At 46.0% G+C, this 19,204-nt stretch overlaps 1 protein-coding gene across 5 annotated transcripts; it reads right to left on the bottom strand.

Moving 5' to 3' along the window:
- Positions 1-593: 593 nt before the first annotated feature.
- Positions 594-18,423, bottom strand: Xpa (XPA, DNA damage recognition and repair factor). Of its 5 annotated transcripts, none has more exons than XM_052716334.1 (7): positions 18,187-18,418; positions 15,226-15,336; positions 11,957-12,062; positions 10,408-10,573; positions 9,063-9,180; positions 820-973; positions 594-635 (listed from the first exon to the last, which is right to left on the bottom strand). In XM_052716334.1, the coding sequence occupies exons 1-6, from the start codon at positions 18,341-18,343 to the stop codon at positions 825-827; spliced, it is 807 nt and encodes a 268-aa protein (XP_052572294.1). In that variant the 5' UTR covers positions 18,344-18,418; the 3' UTR covers positions 594-635; positions 820-824. The 5 variants fall into 5 exon arrangements, 2 of the variants coding, with proteins under 2 accessions (XP_052572294.1, XP_052572293.1); XR_008213677.1 differs by lacking the exon at positions 594-635 and adding an exon at positions 6,201-7,539 and having other exon boundaries at positions 861-973; positions 18,187-18,423; XR_008213679.1 differs by lacking the exon at positions 594-635 and adding an exon at positions 6,201-6,410 and having other exon boundaries at positions 861-973.
- Between the last annotated feature and the right edge of the window lie 781 nt (positions 18,424-19,204).

The raw sequence follows: 19,204 nt of genomic DNA, 5'->3' as shown, positions 1-19,204 counted from the left end.
CCTGTACCTGTCCCTTTTCCCATGGAGTAGCTCTAGCCTGTACCTGTCCCTTTTCCCATGGAGAAGCTCTAGCCTGTACCTGTCCCTCTTCCCATGGGGTAGCTCTAGCCTGTACCTGTCCCTCTTCCCATGGAGTAGCTCTAGCCTGTACCTGTCCCTTTTCCCATGGAGTAGCTCTAGCCTGTACCTGTCCCTTTTCCCATGGAGTAGCTCTAGCCTGTACCTGTCCCTCTTCCCATGGGGTAGCTCTAGCCTGTACCTGTCCCTCTTCCCATGGAGTAGCTCTAGCCTGTACCTGTCCCTCTTCCCATGGAGTAGCTCTAGCCTGTAGTCACTTTTATTTTCACTTCTGTGTGTGCAAAGGAAAGGGGCACACGGGGGTGGGAGGGTGTGCATGTATGTACAGGTGTATATGTGTACCTTTTTTTCTCTAAGCATATCCATTACCTGAGGGTTTTTCTTTAGTTAGTAAATGGCCTGCTATACCTCTGGGCTCCCACAAATGCAACATTGTGCCCTCAGCCAGACCTTAAGCACAATCATTTCTAAAACATTGTTGTGTAAGTGTTGTTTCTGTGGAGACTACACTGTGGTACATTTGAACAAAGCCTTTATTTGAATATAAATTTGTTTTTTTTTTTTTTGTTTTTTTTTTTTGGTTTTTCGAGACAGGGTTTCTCTGTGTAGCTTTGCGCCTTTCCTGGAACTCACTTGGTAGTCCAGGCTGGCCTCGAACTCACAGAGATCCGCCTGGCTCTGCCTCCCGAGTGCTGGGATTAAAGGCGTGCGCCACCACCGCCCGGCTATAAATTTGTTTTTAAAAGTCACATTTTTTCATATGTCAGTTCATGGCCACACAAGGTACAAGTCTTGCGGTACATGTCATCTTCTAAGTTTTCCTCTGGTCCATACTCATGTTGGTGAGCAGCTGTTTCTCTTTTCCACACACTGCTTCTTACTGCTCTCCGCAATTCTAGGGGGAAAAAAAAGGTTTTCAGCTGAATACAAAATAGATCCAACAAGGCTCTCATTGGTATTTGTGTGTGATGTACATAATGGCTTCCTTTCTAACAGTTGGTTCCACAAACGTGGCAGGCCCGCGGAGTCTGCAATTGCTCGTTTCATTATTGAGCAGTAGTTGGCAGAGGTGGCTGTGTGGGTTAGTTAGAAGTAGCCACAAAAAACAACAGAATGGGGGTGCTGAGGGGGAGGCATCTGACAGAAAACAGGATGCCAGAGCAGCAAAGTCAGCTGAGGTAAGCAAAGGATGGGAATGGCCCAGAGCCCAAGGTTTTCAGTCAGGAGCTCCTGTAGTCGTCAAGTTCTGCTTACAGGAAAACCAGAAAGCCAAGACTAATGTAGGCTGATGTGTTTCCATCTTAGAGAACCTGCTCGTGCAGTGACCTCATGTCTGTTTTATAAAATGACAGCACTGTCGTTGCTTCTGTTGAGACAGTCGCATACAGGCCATGTAGCCTATGGCCACTCCTGCCTCCACTCCCAGCTGTTCAGGCATGAGAACCACATCTGGTTTATGTGGTGCTGGGGATCAGACCCTGGCCGTGTGCATGCTACTCAGTCAACTGAGCTACATTTCCATACCAACACTGTTGTTTTTAAAAACAGACTGCCAGGGGCTGGAGAGGTGGCTCAGTGGTTAGGAGCTCATATTGCCCTTCCAGAGGACTTGAGGTTGATTCCTAGCACCCATGCCAGTTGGCTCACAACCAGTAACTTCAGATTCCAGGGGTTGCTGGTTTTCCTTGAGATGGTTTGTAACTAATATCATAGCACTACTTGAATCTTTGTTTCCAATCATAATATCACGGGTAACAGCAAGACAGGGTGACATACTGGACACTGGGCTAAGCACTTAAGATGCATTTACTTTACATCTCTTGGGTAATTACAGAGAGCTGCATCCCAGTTTTACAGATGGACAAACCAAGGCAGAAGGCACAGACTGCCCAAGGTCAATGGGCTGATGAGCAGGGGTACAGTCCAGCTTAGGTCCCTGGGATCATTCTGGCCCTGGGCAGCATTCTCCCCTGGGTCATGCTGCCTTTTCATCACTTTGAGATTTACAAGGTTCAGTGTGTGCAGCATCTGCTAGGAAGGTCAGTCATCTAAACTCTAATCTTGGTCATTTTATATCGTGAAGTATCTGCTCTCTGCTACCTGAGTGAGTCAGTGTGCCTCTTGTCTGCAGAGGGGCAGCAGGCGTCTCCTCTGTGGGTTCCTGCTTCTCAGCCTGGGTGGGGGAAGACAGCCTACCACTCTCCTTGACTTCCCCATGGTGAAAAGTCCCTCAAAATTAGGCTGCAGTACAATCAGACTAAGCTACCTTCTCTGCCAGATTTGAATATTATATGTACTTGAGGAAGAGGTAAGAATTATTTTCTTCTCATATGTACTACGTACGTGAAAAACTATCTTTTCAGCCATGACTGAAGACTGACATTTTGTCACTTTTGTGACGAGCTATTTAACTACACTAGCATAAAGCTGGATCTGTAGTGCTTCTCATAGACATTCCTGGTAGAGGTGGAAGCACAGGCTGGGCATCGCGTAGCCAAGTCTTGAAAGTGATTGGTGGATATTTTTAGATTTTGAAAATTTGCATATACAGAATATGTCTGATGGGACCCGAGTCTTAACAAAACATATAGCTTGATGTACCTTATGTATTTCTAGTGCCTGGGCATGGGGTTTCCTTGCTGGCAGTATTTCTTTTTGGAGCACTTTAGATTTTCAGATTAGAGATGTCTAACCCGCTCTGCTGTTAAGTTTGGCTTTTCTTTGCCCTTCTCTCCTTTTCCAAACAAGCGGTCCAAAGCCTAAGGACAGGGAGTGGAGCAGGCATGCTCAGGGCTAGGGAGCCACCAGGACAGGAAGTGCAATGATGGAAGATGCATCACTTCCTTTCTATTAAGCAGCCAAGTTCTCAGGTTCCTCCCTGCATAGAATGAGCCCTGAAATTTGGAGGGTTAAAACGGGCTATATCAGTATGCACTCAGGGTTTTCTTACACACAAGAACAGACAAACATGCTTTGTGCATGTTCAGCTTGTCAAGGGCATAGACGGCAGCCCATATATGGTAAGATCCCCAATGGACCAAATCTGAGCTCCAAGTTAAAGACAAATGAACAACACTGGAAAGTCTGAGGCCTTACCACTAACAGTGCTGTAGAATGCTGAGCTAGAGCTACAAGCTGTTCCCTGAACCATCACAGGAGCACTGGTTCCAGCAACGCCGCCAGTGGACGGTTACTGAACTGGGGTTGGGAGGGGTGGTTTGCATAGTCTGTTTCTTTTGGCTTACTGAATAAAAACCAAGTCATTACCACTGAGAGCAGATGGCACTGTGTATCTTCCAGACGCGAGGCCCTGGAAGGGTTAGCACCTGCTGAGATACTTAGCCTGCACTTATTTCTGCATTGGCAGAAAATCCACGAAAGTGAAAAGCCTGACTCCCCAAAACAGCACATGGAAGAAGGGAACAAATTTCAACAATGTCCGTGGCATAAAGGGCAAGGGTGGTGAAAATCAGGTTAGGAAGGAAGACCTGTGTAATGCCTAAAGTGTTAGCCTACACCAAGTCCTCTCTAGAAGGGGAACATTAAAATACTGTTCCGTTAGTGAGCAGAAGTAGAACACAACAGTTCAGATTAAAATCTAAATACTAGGTTTGCTAATGTCACACTAATAAAGAAAATGTTAGGAAACTAAACATATACAGGGTAGAGATTATGCAACATATTCTTACGTGGTTCAGAAAACGTGTTTTTAGTGAGAGCATACACATGATCCAAATGGCAGCAGGAGCAACAGCTCAGTCTGGGGAAGGCTGTGTGCGTGTGCGTGTTCCTCTGTCCCACTATTCTAGCCATATTCTGAAATTCTTTCCAAATAAAAAGGGCTTTAGGACAAGACAGGCACCAGCTTAAAGGGGGCTCCACTGGCCAAACCTGAGACAGTTTGAGAATCAAAATGAACAGGAGAAGCCTGCATTATACCATGACCTGAGAAGAATCCACAAGTCAGTCCAAAGAGACTTACAAACCAAAACCCAAGGGCCAGGCACAGTAGCACACGCCTTTAGTCTCAGCACCTGGCAGGCAGAGGCAGGGGGATCTTTGAATTGGAGGCCAGTCTGATCTACATAGTAAGTTCCAGGTCAGCCAGAGCTACACAGTGAGTTCCTACCTCAAAACAAACAGGCACGGTGATGGTTATCTGTAATCCCAGTGCTTCGGAGGCAGAAGCAGGAGGCTGTTACAAGTTCAAGTCCACCCTAGGCTACATGAACCTTGTCTCAAGAATACAAGAGTAGAACCCAAGGAAAAGCATTGTTTCAAAAGAAAACAACTCCTATTTATAGGCACACAAACTGGCTCAGCTAAGACTCGTCTCCAAATACTAAAACCACTGAGTAAAATGGTGCTGCATCCAGTGTCATGTGTAATAATTACAAAAAGGAAGTAGTTCAGTGGAGAATGATGACTGTCACCCCCCTCAAAAAACTCGCAGTCTCACATAGTGTCTGTCCTTATCTCCTAGGAAGTGCTCCTCCCACAGACCTGCAGCCTGAGTCTAATGGAGCCAAAACAAGATGCTGAGCAGTCCACGGGCAGGAGTGTGCTGTCCCACAGTTGGTGTGCGTGCTGCACAGTGCTAGGGGCAAAAGAAAAGAGCTGAGGGTGACATTAAAGGTGCCACCCTAGCAGCTCCTGGATCGAACAAGTGGGAGTGAGAGAGGGTGCCGGAACGACAGATGGGAAACATTATATAATAATGTTTAATAATCATAATCGCTTTTAAGTTTGTTGATTGTGATGAGCTTTGAGTCACAGAGCTTTGTAAGAATCCCAGTGTTTACAGGTAACTCGTGGCTTAGCAAAGTGTACTCAGGTGCAAAAGGTTAGAAACAGCCAAATGCCAACACTTGGAAAAATATTTGTGTGTGTGTGTGTGTGCACGTACGCTGCCACGATGGTGCACGTGTAGAGGCCAGAGAACAACTTGGCAGGAGTGAGTTCTCTCCTTCCACCAAATGGGTTCTGGGAACCAAACTCAGGTTATTAGGATTGGCAGCCAGCACATTTACCCACTGAGCCATTTCACTGGCCCCCAAAAAATTTTTTAAGGGAAGGTTTGTGGGTTTCACAACCCTCATGAACGTAGCAATCAACTCTCTCTTGCTGACTCTGAGATACAAAGGTTAGAGTACACAGAAGTAGGGTCAGGTCAGGTCTAGCACCCGGGAAGGAACCAGGGTGCACATGCTACACAAAACTGGAGCCTGAGTGAGGCTGGAGAACCAGATGGTGAGTAGCCTGCCGTGTGCAGCCTCCTAGTCCTGTTGGCAGTAGATGGCTGATGCCCAGAGACGACCTTTCCTGGGAATAAATAACCAGTCTTGCTACTGAGAGCCTTAGAAACTGCTTAGAATGTTCACCCAAAGAGATTTCCCCAAAATGCTTGTTGTGAAAAATCAATACCACTTCAAAGCTTGTTTTTAGTAACTGCATTTTGCAAAAGAGACAGTCTGCAGTCAAAGAAACACAGTGCTGCTTCTGAGGTCATCGTACAGAGGAGCTAGCTGAGGGAGACCCAACACTTGTACATGTTGGATGGGAGGGCGGGTACCCTTGTTACCTGGAGGAAAAAGATTACAAGCTTGTGTTCCATGAACTAAATAGGATGGAGTTGTACCTATCGAACTCCTCAGAGAAGCTCCACAACAGTCACAAATATATCCACAGGCCAGTGTGCAGTGTCCACAAACTCAGAAGGGACCTCTAATGGGATGTCCTTACCTGCCCCTTGCAGGGGTGGGGACCATGCACAGTAACAATGAAGGTTAGGTGACTAGCCTTTCAGGAAGAAAACTTCTGGAACTAAGCATGTAACATGGAAGAAACACCCATAGTCCCACCTCATTTAAGGCAAGAAAGCCTGCAGACCAAAAACGTTCTGTGTGTCAACCAATTCAGGGTTCTTGTCTGCTACTGGGCGATGCGCCCTTTGAAATCCAGTTACCCTGAGCAGCAGCAAGCCTGCGTCTGGCTCTGGCTCGGAGATGTGGAACCTTGTTTGTTTGTATGTACTGATGGCATCACACTTTTTTCTGTAGCGGACTCAGTGCTGTAGCTGCTAACATAAACCATGTTAAGAGCAGGCAAATAGAATTGCTTACCTTCCCATAAAGAAGAAAGCTTTATGTCAGCTTCGCTGTTCATCAAGAGGAACCATGTTCCAATTTCTTTCCACCTAAAAAGCCTTTCGACTTGCTTTGACTCCTGTCTGCTCTGAGCAAACTGCACAATCAGCTTCTCGTTTCTACTCTACAGTCTACTCCACTCAGCCCTCTGTGGCCTAGTCAGGACAGGAACATATCCACCAAGCGCTAGAGTGAATCAGAGAAGCCACAATTAAAGGAGGCATCGCACTGACCTCAGCACACTGACAGCCCAAGATAAGGAGATGACGCAGGCCGCCCAGCACTCACACACTCGTATGCAAAGGGGGAAATGGCAGGCACTCTATCTGTAGACACCATGTGCAGAGTACACACTCGCACAAACATTCCCTTAAAAAGCATGCTTCACCCAAATAGATGAACCCAATAAATCAATCTTCAAAAGAACCTGTGTCAACTGCAACTAAGCAATGAGGAAACTCCATGGTAGTTTGTCTGGTGAGCTAATACAGCGACCAAAAAGTAAACACCAATTGAGTTCATGTTTTGGAAATTGTAGAAAATTTCTATCTGTATTAATATATATGCATATCCTAAGAGAATCATCATATTAAAAAGGCAAGAAATTAAGTGCATCTCATAGTCTTTTACTAGTTAAACTGTAGGAATTGAGTTACCATTACATGACATCTTGACCAGACCACAGAACTAGTGTCTAAGGAAAAGTTACAGTGTTCTTTGTCACTCTGCAGATACAGATTTCTGATTGGTCCTTATTCTTTTATCTACACTTCACTGTCTGCACTACGGTATCACCTGAGGTCCGCAGGGTCTGGCTGATTTCGAGCAGCTGGATTGAAACCCTGGACTTGGGCGGGGAGATGGCTTACACTGCAGTGATCTGAGAATCCCCCAGCCCAGTGGGTGAGTGCAGGATGAGAAACTGGGTTTGAATTCCCCAGCACCACACTGAAAAAACGAGCATAGCTGCTCTAGCCTCAGCACTGGATGTGGAGAGGTGTAGAGGACAGGTGGATCTCCAGCAACCCTGGGAGCTCACTGGCCGGCCAGCCTAGCCAATGGCAGCCTTATGTTCAGTGAAGAGACCCTATCACAAAGGCGTAAGATGGCCTCCAGCTTCCAAATGCACATGCACTGATGTGTGCACTGCACACAGATACTGCACACGAGAGAGAGAGAGTGCGCGCACACACACACCGAGTCAGCGGATAACCTGGAGGCCTCCTTCCACACCCCTTCCTCACTAAGCGCCTCTTCACTGCTGTATCTTGTATTAGCCATGGCTCTGCTGTTAGAGGAGAGGCTAATGAAAACACTAGAAAAGATTAGAGAAAGGGCCAGTTGAAGAGGAGGAACTCTTCTCCGTGGGTCACTGCTGGCATCTGAATGCTGGGGCACAGCTCTGGCTGGCTTGGGGAACTTCAAGGAAATGCTCTCCTGTGGCAGTGGCTTCCTATCTGCCCAGGAATTAAGTCACTTGTGCAAAAGGGTTTCAGTGAGGTTGTCTTGATGTACTTCTTGTGTTCAACAGCGCTACCGTTTTTATTTCAAAGTGTCTAAGTCTGCACATGGAAAGGAGCGTTAAAGGTCGCTCAGGACCAGGCAGTAGAAAACGGAACAGGACTTCATTCTTCCTTTCCTATCCCTGTGCTTACGGCGGAAACCGGGGGAGGGAGGCAGCCCCAAGAGGAGACCAGGAAGGCCTGTGCTGCCCTGCTTTTGCTTTTTTGGGGGGGTTTCGTTTAGTTGGTTAGTTAGCTGATCGGTTGGCTTTTTGTTGTTACTGTTTAGTTGGTTTTGGAGGGGCAGGTTTTGTCGTGGAGTTTTGGTTTTGTTTTCTGAGAGCCAAGGACTCACTCTATAACCCAGGCTGGCGTCCAACTCACAATCCTCCTGCCTCAGCCTCCTGACTACTAGGATTACAGACATGCACCACCACTCCCTTTTCTTGGTTTTTAAGACATTTGGGCTATCCTAGTCACCCTGTAAAACCTCTTTTAAATTTTAAAATCTGAGAAAAATTAACATGGCTAGAATACTGATTTGAAATGGATCCAGTAAATGTATAACCCAACCTACAGGCAGGACCTAGACACAGTGTGCACCACGCAGGGACTCTACATACACCACATGAAGGGCATGTGCCGGTGACTTCCGGAAGACCCTTCTTGGGGGATTTTGTTTATAGCCCTGAGTGCTCCTGCCACACCCGCACTCTATCTCAGGTTTCTCCCGGTTAGCACAGTGCTAACCTGGCACATGGTAAATACTAGCTGTGTGCATGGATTCATGAAAACAGTCACACATGGATAACGGATTCAGAGACAGGTCCACAGGGAGTGGACTGCTGCATGTAGACGGACACACAGACAGAGGAATGACTGTACACATGAAGACTCAGTCAGAGAACCTGACAACTGTCCCAACATAGGTAACCACCCACTCATCTTTCTGGGTGTTTCCTTAGTCATATAAATAAAGACGCCCAGACTAACGGTTATCAATTACTCCTTCTAGCTACTAAACCTGCAGCTACTGAGCTCATGGTTTTTGTTTCAAGCAGTGAGAGAGGCGGCTACTGAGAGTCTTGTTATTTTTTGTTACTGTTTTCTTAAACACTGCAGGCAGGCCACCCTCAAGACCTGACTGATGCCTCATCCCGATACCCCACCCTGCCACCACAGCCACACAGAAACGGCTCACACACCAACCCACTGAGGCCGAAGTTCAAGCTCATTGTTCCCACTATGGACACGACATCCCAGCACCTTCTACAGACAGGAGGCCCCATGCCTTTGCTCTGTAATGAACCAAGTGATAGAAAATTCTGCCACTTACCTTTTACTTTTTTATCAAACTTCTTCTGCTTCATCTTTTCTCGGTTTTCCTGCCTCACTTCCTTGGCATCTTCTAGGGCTTCCTGGCTACCCCAAACTTCCAGAGCCCGCTTTACAACCTACAGCACAGTTAATACTTCAGTTACTTGGGACTCAGAGATGCACAGTATAAAGTCCTAACTATCAAGCTCATGGATGCCATTAAGTCACATTAGGAGCAAAACCATGTACTTGAACAGTTAAAGAATTCTCTTCAAGCCCCACTTTTTCCAGAAAGAGTTGAGTACAGAAATGGAAATGAAGAAAAGACTCAATGAGAAGAAAATGTAAAATCAGTCACAGGGTCAAGAGGGTCAGGAAATGCCATGAAAGTCTTGTTTCCTGCCAGTGTGCATGAGTACGGTACGCGAGACTGAAATAAGGCCTGCTGGCACTTGCATTAAGACAAAGCACCAAGTGATAGGAAAGCCTGGGCTGCTCCAATCAGCATCATTTTTACTTATTTTGAATAGTACCTAAGATAAGTGGTGAATTTTTAAATCAATAATCATATATTTAATGAAATTCAGTACATGTTTTATTTTACAGTGTGGCTTAATTCTGTTTATAGATGAGTATAATATGTAATTATCTAATTATCCTAAATATATATTATATATTTATATCTAATGATATCTAAATATATGATCATATATATTTGTATATAATTATATATTTAGTTTTATTATATATTATATATAAATTATATATAAATACATAATTATCTAATAATACTAGAATATCTTCTGGTATATTCCTGTATAAACAGCCTTGAAACAATGACTTTTTATATTTTCCTATAATGGAACAAAAATTACAATATTTAAGCCATTCTGGAATAGATACAGGAGGATCCCTGGGACTCTAGAGTACACCAGTAAGTGGGTCTCTGCCATGGCACACATGCCATCTGCTCAGAGCTGTGCAAGTCCCAGGGCACTCGGGAGCATTCCAGATTGTATTTCCCAATACAGTTAGGGTTCAGGCGTTTGTGAAATAACCGAAATGCTAATCATCTTAAGCGCATTTCTTTTTCTTGTTTGATAAAGGAACTGATAGGCAAATGAAGTCTGACCCTTTCTAAATCTTTTTTAGTGTCCAAATTATACTCCTAACATCACCCACTAGCAACATGTTTATGCCAAAGTTACCACAGCAAAAGCGAGATGAGAAAGGGCTGTGTTCTGAGTGGTTCTTAGCCGTGGCTAGGATGGACATGTGAACAGAGAAAAGGATCATCTTTCCTGTGTGAGCAAACCACTGTTAGTAATTACTAGTCAGTTCCCCGAGCCCAGCTTCCTAGAGACCTGTAACTTTAAGTAGAGCTTCATATCGCCCCACTGTGAGTGACGAGGGTTCTTCTTCACGATAAACCGAAGCGCAGGCTCTCTCTTCTCTAGATCGCAGTCTTTCAGAAGGTATTCCTGCTTGGCTTCGGTTTTGGTTATAAGCTTGTGTTTGTCATCAGCATCTCTGGAAAGAGGTTAAGAGCATTATATAGTCTTTAATCAACTACAGGTCTGCACATTAAAGGTCCAAACGTCACTTCCCTGTCTTTGGTTCTTATGATCAGTCATAAAAATTCAAGCAGACTCTAGTCATATAACAATTTAAGAAGCTTCTTATTCCAGAAAGGACTTGAACTAAGAATAAGGAAGATGCAATGAAAAAAGGCTCATGAGAAGGAAAATATAAATTGAATTACAAGGTCACCAGAAGTAGTAATTCATGCCTATCATCCCAGCACTCAGGAGGCTGAGGAAAGAGGATTGAAAGTTCCAGGCCGGCCTGGGGTACACAGACCCTGCCTCAAAAAGATGGTAAGAAATAAATATAAGCACACAAGGTCCTATTTCCTAAACATAGCTGGGTTCTAGAGGCTCAAAAACCAAGGTAAGCCGGGCAGTGGCACCTGCCTTTAATCCCAGCACTCGGGAGGCAGAGGCAGGTGGATCTCTGTGAGTTTGAGGTCAGCCTGGTCTGCAGAGCGAGATCCAGGAAAGGTGCAAACCTACACAGAGAAACCCCGTCTTGAAAAACCAAAAAAAAAAAAAAAACAAGGTAAAAACAGAGAAAGAGTGGGAACTTGAAACACCACAGAGTTTATAAAATGCCTATGAATTGGGCAGAAAAAAAGCTTTCATGCAGAGAACCACACTTATAGAAGCAGCTGGGCAGGATGGACGGCACACACACACACACACACACACACACACACACACACACACACACACACACACACACGTAAGCATGCACGTACGCACACGCACAGTAACCGATGGCAAACAGTGGGAAGAGGTAGTAAGAGGCAACTGGGGACCTGCTGTCGTGGTGAAGACATACTCTAAATGGAATTAAAAACCATTTGAACAGTTTTGAGCAAAATTCTCTAGAGCAGTGGTTCTCAACCTTCCCAACGCTACAACCCCTTAATGCAGTTCCTTAGGTTGTGGTGACCCTCAGCCATAAAATTATTTTCATTGCTACTTCATAACTGTAATTTTGTTACTGGTATGAATCGTAACATAAACATCTGGGTTTTCTGATGGTCTTAGGCGACCCCTGTGAAAGGGTCGTTCGACCTTCAAAGGGGCTGTGACCCACAGGTTGAGAACTGCTGCTCTAGAGAGCCGAGAATCAAGAGCTGCAAGATGGGAAGGTGGGGAACAGAGACCAGGGAGAAGACGGCCATCTGGAGGGCCGAGGCAGGAAGACCGCAGACTCAGTGTCAGCCGGGACAGCTCAGTGAGTCTGGATTGCTGAGGCCGCGGCTCGGTAGTTGGGTCGCCTAGAAAGAAGGCTTCAGCCTCGAGCCCCCCAGAGACACACGGTGGTTTTAAGGCTGGAAACAAGCACCTGCAGCTATCACACGTCGGCAAATCAAAGTGGTTCATAAGATACGAGTCCATGAAGTCTTTCCCACATTCTTCACAGACCACATAATCAAACTCCATGACGGGCCCTGCAGAAAGAAGGGAAGGGGCTCTTTATCCTTTTGTAGGACTAAAACAATACATATTTTCCTCTACCTACCAGCTCGTCATAGATCATATGCCTGACACAAATACCCAAGAGAAAAAACTACCGACGATGACCACCTCACAGTTGTTTAGTTCCACAGGCAGCAAGGACCGAGGCACTCCCTTCGCAGGCTCTACCTGTACCTGCAGACGCAGTGCTGAGGGCGGCCACCCTAAAATTACGAACATGGTCAGAGCTTCCGGTCTGTGACTGGACAGTGTAAGTCACCAGCCGGACAGGAGTGGTCAAGAAAGATCAGAGCTCGGAATCCTGGGAATATAGCATTGTCCACTGTAGCTGATGTGGACACCGGTCTTCCGGGTGTCTCTCCTCTATAAAGGATGAGACAAAGTCTTACTCAAGCTGTTTACAAGAATAAAACCAAAATCCAAAGAAAGCGATTTCAAAACTACATGTAGGCCCAGTCTCTTCATTCCACTAGACCCCAGCAGCCCCTTGACCAACAGGAGCCTAGAGCTCATGATGGTCATGTGTTTTGTCCTTTCTTCTAGTAAATGTTCATTTTTGCTACTGTTTTATCACCTGAATAAATTCTTTCACGATATCACCAGAACCAGGACCCTGTTTTCTCTCAAACAATGCCATAAGCATGTTTTAATCTTCTCTTTTTTACTGTCTTTTTATTTTTTTGTTACTATTTCTTTTTTTTTTTTTAAGATGGGTTTTGTGATGCTAAGTTTTTTTTTTTTTTTTTGGTTTTTCGAGACAGGGTTTCTCTGTGTAGCTTTGCGCCTCTCCTGGAACTCACTTGGTAGCCCAGGCTGGCCTCAAACTCACAGAGATCCGCCTGGCTCTGCCTCCCGAGTGCTGGGATTAAAGGCGTGCACCACCACTGCCCGGCGTGATGCTAAGTTTTTAATTGTCAACTTGCCACAACCTAAAAACCACCAGAGACAAGAGCCTGGACTGGGGAACTGTCAGGATCAGGTTGGCCTGTGGGCCTGTTTTAATTTCTAATTCATGTAGGAAGGACTCAGCCATTGTGGGCGGCACCCCGGACTGGACTGTGTAAAGCAGACAGGGCTAGCTGAGTGTTGGGCAAGCAGGGAGCATGGGTACACTTGTCTCTTAGCGCTTCCCTTGGGTGTTGTGACCAGCTGCTCTAGTTCCTGCCTTCCAGTCCCTCCATGGTGGCCTGCCATCTGGAATGCTAAGCCAAGTAAGCCCTTTCCTCCCTCGTGGCTTTTGTCAGGGTGTTGATCATGACAAAATGGAACTAGAACGGGGCTTCACTGTGTTCTACCAGGTCTGCCTTTCTCTTTTCCTCTTTCTTTGAGACAGAGTCTCACTTTGTTGCTCTGGCTGATCTGGAACTCACTATGGAAACCAGGCTGGCCTAAGCTCCAAAGATCCGCTTGCTGGGATAAAGGGTGTGTCACCAGACAGCTAGTCACAAACTAAATTCATCCTGTGTCATCATCCTGCTTTAGCCTCCCAAGCAGTACCATGCCCAGCTCATGAAAATACTTCCGAGAATTTATTCCATCCATCAGTATCTGGGCTCTTCCTGCCTATGATAAAACAACAGCAAATGTCCACCCCATGTACGTAAACCAAGTAACCATTCCCACATGCCTGGGTGTTGGACTTTGCTGTTGTTAATGAATGTATTTAATAAATGTAAGGCCATATTGATGAACAAATAAAGAATTACATGGAAAAAAATCCTTAGGAATTTTATCATGAAGAGGATCATTTAAAATTATACATTGCGGTGGTAGCGCACACCTTTAATCCCAGCGCTTGGGAGGCAGAGACAGGCGGATCTCTGTGAGTTCGAGGCCAGCCTGGTCTGCAGTGTGAGTTCCAAGACAGGCTCCAAAGCTACACAGAGAAACCCTGTCTCAAAAAATCAAAATAAATAAGTAAACAAATTACACACACACACACACACACACACACACACACACACACACACATACACACACACACATATTAACAAGCCCCCAGAATATAAATTGTCTACTTCAGAGAATAGGAGTAAAATTGTACATGAATTTTGAAGTATGAAATGTTCTTTCCTTTCTCTCTCTTTTTTGCAAAGGGGAGGTAATTTAATTTGACATTGCTAATATTACAAACAAAATCCTCTTTTTTTTAAATATTACTCTTTTTTTAAAGATTTATTTATTTATTATTTATACAGTGTTCTGCAGCCTGCTGCACCCTGCAGCCAGAAGAAAGCACCAGATCTCATTGTAGATGGCTGTGAGCCACCATGTGGTTGCTGGGAATTGAACTCAGGACCTCTGGAAGTACAGTCAGTGCTCTTAACCTCTGAGCCATCTCTCCAGCCCCAAAGTCCTCTTAAGAGAATATCATCAAGCCAATCCAAAGACACCCTGAGCTAAGAGAAAATGAACAGCGAACCATTTATATGCTGAAACTGACAGGAAACCTGTATCTAGAACTTACAGTTTTGTATCAGCATTAAAGGATAGATCTTTAATTTAAAATTATAGGAAGTTTTGAATACATATTGCTCCAAAATTTAAAATGGGCAATGAATACTTGAAAGGATGTCCAACACCATTAGCATCTAGTATACTCAATTCAAACCTGAAGCATGCTACTGATTCACATGGGGATAATAGGACCAGAGACTGATAAGAAAACTGCACCAGAATGTGGAGAAGCCAGCCCTCTCCTATATCACTGATGAGAGTTTGAAATTATGAATCTGCCTAAAACTGTGTTGTAGGGCTCCATAAAATTAAGCATATTATCATATGACCAAGAAACTGCATGTGTAAGCATATCTGTTCCACCATGAAAAGGAAACATACACAAAAGTTAGCATTGTAAACTGATAATATGAATACACACACACACACACACACACACACACACACACACACACACACACACACGGTTGTATTTCCCGTTATTGAAAGTAGATTCTTTTCTCATACAATATATCCTGATTACAGTTTCCCCTCCCTCTACTCTTCCAGTTCCTCCCTCCTCCCCCCATCTCTGACTTTTTAATCCTCCACCAATCTTCCCATTGATCAATGAGCAAAGAACCCTTCATATTACTTCAAATAACCAGTGTCAATACTTCTGCAGAAAAACTGCTTTACCTGGTTCATGAACAACATTTCCAATCTTGTGTTCCTCTTCCTCCTCCTCTTCTAAAATGAAGCCTCCTTTGGTGTCAATCATTCTGGGAGGGACTTTTACACTGGTCATGCCTACAGAAAGCAGATAAAGGCAGTCATCAGCTGAACCAGGCAAGCCCATGTGTTCCCCTGTAGGTAAACAGGAAAAGGATAAGTGTCACCATTTCTATTCAGACTGTCCAGATGGACCCAGCTGGAAGAGCATGGCAAGAAATTAAAACAAAAACAAAAAACAAACAAAAAAGCCTAAGAGGTAGAAAGAAGTAAAATGGTATTTCCTCACAGATGATGTTTGTAAAACAGCCACAAGAACCTACTGTTCCGACTAAAGGACAACCCCCTGAAGCCTCTACAGTGACTACAGGGCACAGCAGACACCAAGACCACTCAGAACCCTGGGATGCATCTGGTGGAACTCACTTGACTGTGTACTAGGAAATGGGGCTTTTGAAGTAAGATAGCTCCTACAGCTACAGCAAATCCAAACCAAAGCCGGAGCTCAATGAACTCCGGGCACGTCTGAGGTTTAGATCCAATTATGGACAGGACGAACCACTCAACACTGTTAACGAATACCTACACCCCAACCATCCTCCAGTGAATACCAACTGGGTGCTCTCCACTTCCGTTCTCACACTATCTACCTGGAGTCGGATCTAAAAGGTTGAGGTCTCAGTCCCTGATTGCCCAACTTCAGATGCCAACTGCAGACCTGGGACTCTGATCAACTGGCTATAAATCAGGGTTCCCAAAACTGCTTCCCTGGCTGTAGTTAATCTTCTACAACACACACACAACCTTGGAAAATAATTCACTTACATGCACCAATTAGTTGCAGAGGATTTTAAATACAAATGAAAAGTGAAAAGTGAAAAGACACACTGGGCAAGTGGGGGGTCTAGAAGAGTCCCACGTATGGGAGCTTCCTTCCCTACCATACTCCAGCCCCAAATGCCCGACTCTCAAAGACCTACATAGGTATACTGCATAAATCACATTCTATACAATTTAGCCACAGTAAACCAACCACCAGTTCGGGAACAGTGGAAACACACCACAGTACAAGTTTTTAGACAGCAGCCAAGGGCCAAGCCTTAAGCAGGCCTAAGGACAGCTGGCTCCCACCCTGCTGTTAACTCCCTTCTACACGAGGCTTGGAAAGACAGGGGGCAGCCTCCAACACAAAGCACAGTGGTAACACCTAGTGTTTACTTCTATGGTTCTGTACTAGACACTTTCAAAAAGTTGCTTTAGCCGGGGCGGTGGTGGCGCACGCCTTTAATCCCAGCACTCGGGAGGCAGAGCCAGGCGGATCTCTGTGAGTTCAAGGCCAGCCTGGACTACCAAGTGAGTTCCAGGAAAGGCGCAAAGCAACACAGGAGAAGCCTGGGTGTTAAGAACCACCTTGAGGAGTCAGAGGCAGAACCAGGAAGAGGACAGCAAACGACAAACTGAAGGAAAGAATTGCCAAGCCTGTAACAAAAAAGTTAAAACTCACAGCTTCTAAATCTCTCAAGTGGAAACACCTTCCTACCCCAGGGTGGTGAGTGAAATGAGGGGGTGGGGCATTCAAACAAGATGCAGAACTCTGGCTTCCAAAGGCAACAAAACTCCCCAGGTGGACTGACCAGCCTTGCCTAATGTTAAGCTACCTTTCTTTTTCACTACCAGAGTGAACACAGGTCTTGAGCATGCCAGGCAAGCACCCCGCCACTGAACAACAGCCACGGACCTCTTTTACATTCTTAGAGCTAATGCCTCACTAACTTGCAAACACTGTAGCCCAGGCGCGCCTTAACCAAATCCTCTGTCTCAGCCTCCCCAGCAGCTGTGACAGACCTGCGTCACCAGACCCAGCCATCTTATGCTATGTCTAATTTCCCTGGTGTTCTGAACTGCACGGTCTGGGCATGTGCCAGGCTGTTTGCATTCCCAGCGGGTAGGGGAAGGATATTTGTAAGACATTTATCCAGCAGTGTCTATCTGCATATGGATAATGGGACACCGAGGCTGCATCAATCAGATCTTCCAAGATCTGCACTTACGACCAACAAAAAGGAAGACAACTTTTCACATTACAAAATGGTACATAAGGACTTTCAAGTGACTTCGAAGGATCCAAATCTAAGTTAGTTTACAATCCAGCTTTGCTGGTCAGAAGCAACAAATCAAATTCAATGGCAACCCTAGAAGAAAGTCTAAAAGTACAAACTGCCCTAAAATATACGCGTTATTGTTCAGTACATACTGCTAAAACATATATATTATACATACAAATATATACAATACATGAAGTTGTGAAAGGATGATAAAAAAAAAAGTAAATTACTTCTGTAGAAATAATTCAGGTGAATTACTCTCAAGGGCAACGCCAGCAGCCGAGAGCACAATTGACATTAAAAACTGAGAAAACAGTCAAGCAGGAGCTACCCTAAGATGGCAAGTATAGTCAAAATGAACCCGGGGCCACATGACCCGTTCTGGTCCTGATTAACCTGAGAAAAATCTCTTTTCTTTTCTGATCTCAACTGCCAGGGGTAAAATAGGGGTACCAAGCCCTGCCCTTTCCATTTTCCAGGGTGGCCGTGACAAAGCGAGGGGCACTGCATGTGTTACTCAATGAGGCCCTGGAAGTCAGGACCCAGGGAAAAGATTGAGCCAGGGTCGCTTCTGCTGGGCGCTGGACTGGGAGAAGGTGCGGGCTTATTGTTTAAATCCTCGCAAAGGCTGAAAGCTCTGCACCGTAGAGGCGCCGGGCAGAGGTCACGACAGGGAAGGACTGGAACCACGGAGGCACGGGCATGCATGGCTGTTCCCGCACACCGAGCCCGAGCGGGCCACCGAGGAGCAGCGGGAAGGCCCGGGATGCGGTCACAAACCCGCCGGAGGGGCGCCCTGCGCGCGCCCGTCAGGGGCTCCCACCTCCGGTGGCCGCCGCCGCCGCGGGGTATGGCCGCGCTGCCAGCCGGGCCTGGCGCAGCATCAGCGCCCGCTGCCGCTTCCGCTCCACGCTCGCGCGTACGGCGGCCGGCAGCTCCGCGGGCTCCGGTGACGTCCGCGGGTCCTCCGCCGTCGCCATGGCCAGCCCGGTCCGTGAGCCCGCGCAGGCGCACCACCAGCGGCTTCTAGTCGCTACAATCCTGACCCTCCTCCGCCAGCCGCTGCGCCTGCGCAGTCGAGACGTGGTGGCGGAAGGGAGAGTGGTGGGCGAGGCAACGCGCCTGCGCAGCCGGGGGGTGGTGGCGGAAGAGACGGTAGTGGGTTATGGACTTGTAAACTGTACCAGGGGATGTTGCTGAGGTCAACTTTTTAGATCTAGTCGTCGTCAGATACTAGTTCCACTTATGGTTCAGACTATGAGCTTTGAGCTCGCATTCAGTCAGTCTAACTTTGACTCTAAAATCTGGGTGGCCTTAAGGAAGTTATTTAACCAAAGCTCCGTTTTTTTCGGTAGAAAAAGGATTCTGGCATCACCTTGCAGGTCCTTGCGAAGATTAGCTCTGCCATCACGGTGCCTGGCACCTATAAAATGGCCATTAGCATTGCCAATCTGTGACAGTCACACAGACCAATAGCTGACTTCATGTTGGGCACATACCTAGAAACCAGCCGCGGATTTGAAAGGAGAAATCTGCCTCAAGCTTTCTTGGCGAATGCAGAACGTATTACCACGCTGGTGAGTGTGCGGCTCAGTGTCCTTCCTACCGAACTTTCCTTGGGCTGCCAGAAATTGGTCTAAATCCGGGCCGACTGTCCTGACTTCCGGAAATGTGATCAGCAGAACAAAGAAACACTGCATGCTTTCCAAACATGTTTGCCTAGTCCTTATGACATAAAGCATAATTAAATCCAAACAGTATTAAATCTAATAACTACATTCACCACTTAAGACTGACTTTTGGAAACACCAATCTGACACACGGAGTGTCCCCACTGATGC

The sequence above is a fragment of the Peromyscus californicus genome, unplaced genomic scaffold, assembly GCF_007827085.1.
Source record: "Peromyscus californicus insignis strain IS unplaced genomic scaffold, ASM782708v3 Scaffold_5__1_contigs__length_169319896, whole genome shotgun sequence".
Classification (NCBI taxonomy): Eukaryota; Metazoa; Chordata; class Mammalia; order Rodentia; family Cricetidae; genus Peromyscus; species Peromyscus californicus.
This window is presented reverse-complemented; position numbering and strand designations above follow the sequence as displayed.